Source organism: Nematolebias whitei, chromosome 10, assembly GCF_014905685.2.
Source record: "Nematolebias whitei isolate Nwh7 chromosome 10, NemWhi1, whole genome shotgun sequence".
Taxonomy (NCBI): Eukaryota; Metazoa; Chordata; class Actinopteri; order Cyprinodontiformes; family Rivulidae; genus Nematolebias; species Nematolebias whitei.
In genome coordinates, this window is record NC_056507.1 from 6289082 (window position 1) to 6294656 (window position 5575).

A 5575-nucleotide genomic window follows, 5' to 3' on the forward strand; every position below is an offset into this window, starting at 1 on the left:
CTGTCTCCTTTGTGTTTGCTCAGGATGGGGGACTGTGACAAAGTGAAGATTCAACACAATCTGCTGCTTCCTATAGATAACTTTTACTAATTGTCTTTTTCAATGTATGCAAATGTTTTTGTACAGTGCCTGAGACAACTTCTGTTGTGACTTGGCTTTATATAAATAAACTGAATTAACATAAAAGTATATGGTTTAAAGTGGATAACTGTTATGTTACTGTATTTCTTAATAAAAAAATGATGCACTGAAGGAACACTAAATAATATTGAACATGTCAAATGTGATCTTTGTTTTTTGGTGATGAAATCTGTCAGAAGCATTTCACAGTGTTTGAAACATTAACTCTTATCAGTAACAAGGACATACAACAAAATTGCACAATTAGCCAAAATAACCACACTTGTGAAATATTTATATAATTATTAGATACAATCGTGTAAAAAAAATCTTGGTCAATAATTGTTGCCTCCTTGCTTTCTGCAACTACAGATTTTTATTCCTTTTAGTAAAATTCAGAATAAAAGTTGGGAACTCTCAGGATGTAAAGCAGAACGAGTCATGAAGTAGATGCAAAAATCCGGTACGCAGTCTGAGATGTAAGTGAATTCTGTTTCTCTGTGTAGGGACGTGCAGGTTATCAGACGAAGCTCTCCTCCATGTTGGAGCACAGCAGGAAAGAATCGACCAACCGTGGTTTGATCAGCTGTTGGTAATCGGCCGCCTCAATGCTGTCGGGACAGCCTGCTGCCAGCCTCCTCAGAGCAGCCTGCAGACACATGTGGAGACATTATGCATAAGCACAAACGATATCAGCTGCTTGGATCTATGCAACAATACAAACATGCACGTTGTGCAACCACATAAATTCAAAAATACTTTATTAATCCATAGGGAAATTAAGTGTTGTCGTAGCTCATCATCCTGGTTTCATTCAAGAGTTGTTATAGATGATGATGGCTGTGGGCAGGATCCAAAGAATCTGGTCACAGATGTCGATTCGTCCACCTGGATCCAGCTTGCTGTCAGATCTGGGGGCCTCTCGGTCCTCCTGGGCAGCAGGACTGCCGTAATGCCGGGCAGAATTCCTCCCTGAGCGATGGTCACTCCTCCCAGCAGCCTGCTGAGCTTCCACATCCCCGTTTCTCGTTTATCGCTCCCGCCCAAGTTGGCGAGGCAACAGGCGCACTCATAGACATATATAGAAATACTATACGTCTGTGGGTGTGCACCCCAAACACTCATACTGTGGCCAACCACTAGGGGGATCCACTCACACGCAGATGTCACGATTTTTTGTTTTTTTAAATATGTAGAAAAAAATTATATGCAAAATTTATTTTTATCAGAGCTTAAAAGTATGTTAGTCAAAGTGTTTGGCATAATTTTTCTGTTGTTTATGTGTAATGCCATATAAATGTATGTTTATACCGTTTTAAAATGGCCCCTGTTTCACACAATGTGGTGGGTTGCCAGTTGGGCTTGTTTTGGGCTTGTTTTCATAGAGCTGGTTGCTTGTTTCTAACGCGAGATCTGGCAACACTGGTACTCGAGCACCGCCACCAGGTTGACGAGAATTTGTCTATGGCGCCTCCTTTTCAACTCATTTGGGATTTGGGGCTGTAGTTGAGGTATTTGAGCTTTTGAGACGTTAATCAGCTGCTCCTGGTTGTCATAAAAAAAAAAAAAACTTGTTGTCATGGTTACGCATCATAACAAATGCCCAAAAATAAAAAAATAAAGCTTTCAGTAAAAATTCTTCCAGCTGCACATCATCCGATACCAAAGGAAGTAATCGTCCAAAAAAAAAAGGCATTTACATCCAGAAAAAACAGGAATAAAAGTTTTCAGCTACTCCAACACGCAGCCACCCCGAGCGGAGCAATTCTAGAACATATAAAGACAACTGGGAAGGTAGGGTTGGAATTGTAAAAATACAAATGATCACCAAACAACAAGTTAGGCAACATTCAGTCTTTTCTGAGCAGGACTTGCTTTAATAGAATTATATGATCTGAAGAGCGCACGCCTAATACACGTGACACGTCTGACACGTTCAGTCAGGAGAGCCGCCGAGATTCAAGATTACAAATGATTTGTGATGGCTGTGTTCTTTGAAGGTTGGACTTCAACATCTTCACATGCACTATCTAACCCCTGGCTAAAAGAATCAAATGGAATCACATTAACCTGAAAATGACTGATGAGCAAGAGCTCAGAGAAGAGGACAGGCAACCTAAAGCTCCTGACCAGCATGCACTGGAAATCTTTGCATCTTAATTTTCAGGATTAGACTGGGTGGATAAAATACTAAAAAGGTGTTCTTCATTCTATTTAGATACTGTACATAAAATACACAATCTTTGTATGATTTTTAGTATTGTTCCATGTTGGTAATAAAACTGGAGTTTATTTTGGTGCACCAGTGCAGGATAGTGTATTAGGATAATATGAAATGATAAAGAAAGGAATAGATAAAAAATAAAAACAAAAAAAAAGATTGTTGTTCACTCAGTTTTGAGAACAAAATTGTTACGTCAAGATTAAAATTGAAATGTTGAGAATTATGTCAAAGCACTATTTCAAAAACAGTGGGGCCCGAGGAAGAAAACCCAAAAGTGTTTAGGACTGTAGATTTATTTTTACAGAGTAAACTACAAAATTACAACACAAAATATTTTCTTGTTGCGAGGTCTTTATTTTTTTTTTATATAGTAGCATCAATCACAATTCATAGCACTTCCTTCAGTTCTTCAGAATAAGAGTTTTAAACACATTCTTGACCCCAAAATCCCTCAAAGATGGTCATACAAATTATTATTTTTATTTTTTTTTTAGTCTTCCATGAAGGAAGTAGAGTTTGGGGACTTTGGAGTTGGTCTGTCCATAACCGTGGCTGAGGTCAGTGAGGTAGTTAAAAAGCTCCACAGGGGAGCAGGGCTCCGGGGGTGAATGAGATCTACCCTTATTTCCTTAAGGCTCTGGATGTTGTGGCGCTACCTTGATTGACACGCGTTTGCAACATCACGTGGCTATTGATCAGGGGAGGTGCCACTGGTATGGCAGACTAGGGTGGTGGTTCTCCTCTTCAAAAAGGGGACCAGAGGGTGTGCTCCAATTACAGGGACATCACTCTCCTTAGCATCTGAGGTAAGGTCTATTCAGGGGTAGTGGAGAAGTGAGTCCGATCGTTGGTTGAATCGCAGATCCAGGAGGAACAATGTGGGTTTTGTTCTGGCTGTGGAACACTGGACCAGCTCTTTACCTTCACTGGGTCCTCGAAGGGTCATGGGAGTTTGCTCATCCAGTTTACATGTGTTTTGTGGACTTGGAGAAGGCTTTCAACCGTGTTCCTCAAGGGTAAACTGTTGGGGGTGCTCTGTGAGAATGAGATTGGGGGGGGTCCATTGCTATGGGCTGTTCGGTCACTACACAAGTGGTGCAAGAGTTTGATTCACATTGCCAGCAGTAAGTGGGACCCCTTCAGGGTGGGAGTTGGACTCCGCCAGGGCTGACCATTGTCACCAATTCTGTTCATGAATTTTATGGACATAATTTCTCGGTGCAGCCAGGGGGCGAGGGTTTCCAGTCCAGTGGCCTCAGGATTCCATCTTTACTCTTTGCAGATGAGTTGGTCCTGTTGGCGTCATCGTGCCGTGATCGTCAGCCCTCACTGGAGCTGTTTGCAGCCGAGTGTGAAACAGCTGGGATGAGACTCTTTCAAATCTGAGGCCATGGTCCTCAGTCGGAAAAGGGTGGGTTGTTCTCTTCAGGTCGAGGGTGAGGTTCTGCCTCAAGTGGAGGAGTTCAAATATCTCAGGGTTTTGTTCACAAGTGAGGGAAGAATGGAGCGTGAGATTGACAGATGGATTGGTGCAGTGTCTGCAGTATTGTGGGCCCTGTGCCAGTCCATTGTGGTGAAGAGGGAGCTGAGCTGTAAGGCAATGCTCTCTGTTTACTGATCGGTCTACGTTCCTACCCTCAATTATGGCCACGAGCTCTGTGTAGTGACCAAAAGAATGAGATCGCAAATATAAGTGGTTGAAATGAGTTTCCTCCGCAGGGTAGCTGGACTCTCCCTTAGAGATAGGATATAGGTTCAGATAGATTCAGTTATCTGGGAGAGACTTAGCATTAAACCGCTGCTCCTCCACATCAGGAGGGGGCGACATGGAGGATTAAAAGCCAATATAGGCCTTTGGGAACATATCCATATTGGTGATAATTGTCCCATTATGTACCGTTATAAACACTGGGAACAAGCCGTGTCCTTACATGCAAAAGATGCAATTATAAAATGTATCCAGCAGAGGGCGCATGCAGACTACTTTCAAGTAGTGATCCAGTTGAGGTGATTTGAGCATCTGGTGAGGATGCTCCCCATGGGTACCTCCCTACTGAGGTACTTCGGGCATGTCCGACTGGGAGGAGACTCCAGGGAAGATTCAGGACACATTGGAGAGACTATGTCTGTCATTTGGCCTGGGAACACCTTGGAGTCCCCCCAGAAGAGCTGGAAGAGGCTGTGGAAAAAGATGTCTGGGCCTTCCTGCTCAAGCTGCTGATGGATGGATGGATGGATGGATGGATGGATGGATGGGTCATTAGTGTTCTTTAATTTAAAAAATAAATACTGTAGCTTAAACCTCTACAAATTTTGAGAAGCTATTTGGACACAGATGACAAGTTCAGATACATTAAGACAATTTATTTCTTATTAAAACCTTTTTAATGTATACATTTGTTAAGATACAGTAAATCTTGTGCTATCATAGGTCTTTGTGCTAATACTAGCTTGATATTTAATTCTATTTTAGTCAAAAAATGAAAACTTTATATAGAACAATTAAATCTTTTTCTCAACATTTGTCAAAAATACTATTTCAACTTTATCACGGTTTATTTTAATCTTGACATATTGAATTTGTTCTAAAAAATTGTAGTTCAACTTTACTGCAGTCAACTTTAATATGTTTTTGTTCTTTTTTTTTTTCTTTAAAAACTATTATTTCCAAAACATTTCACCTTTCTTAAGATTGTATTTTGACTTTATTACAGTCACAGATATTCTCAAAATTGTAATATTTGATTTCATTTGCAAAACTGGGAAACACAAAATAAAAAAAACACTCTCAATCCCAGCTCTAATACACTGTTGTACTGACGTTCAACATGTTTATGCATTAAATACTCTTCTCACTGAGCCACAGTTATTCTGTGACCATAGGGAATTAAAATGTGCAATATTTTAAGCATTTATATGAAATTGGCTGTTTGAGTGGTTCTACAGCACAAGACACAAAATCTTTGAACCACTATTCAAAGTTGTGCTTTGAAACTCATATTAATAATAATAAGACATAAATACATTGTATTATTGATTTTAATTTATTAATATACCTACCAGGCAGGCAACCAGAACAGAGTCACTGTTGTTTCTCTCAGTGGGGGAGCGACAGAGTTCAATGAGATGAGGAACAGCTAAAGACCAGAGAGGAAAACTTGCGTTACCAGTTTGATTCATGGCTTTGAATATACCAGTCTAAGGCTCGATCACCAGACACTTGCGAGCAAG

At 40.6% G+C, this 5575-nt stretch overlaps 1 protein-coding gene across 1 annotated transcript in view; it reads right to left on the minus strand.

Moving 5' to 3' along the window:
• Nucleotides 1-542: 542 nt before the first annotated feature.
• The window catches only part of LOC119415925 (protein inscuteable homolog), a 31492-nt gene continuing 26459 nt past the window's right edge, over nucleotides 543-5575 (minus strand). Inside the window, exons 11-12 of the mRNA XM_037683094.1 lie at nucleotides 5405-5481; nucleotides 543-769 (exon numbers count right to left, since the gene is read on the minus strand). Coding sequence (XP_037539022.1) covers nucleotides 641-769; nucleotides 5405-5481 — 206 coding nt within the window. The 3' untranslated portion in view covers nucleotides 543-640. The remainder of the gene's footprint in view (nucleotides 770-5404; nucleotides 5482-5575) is intronic.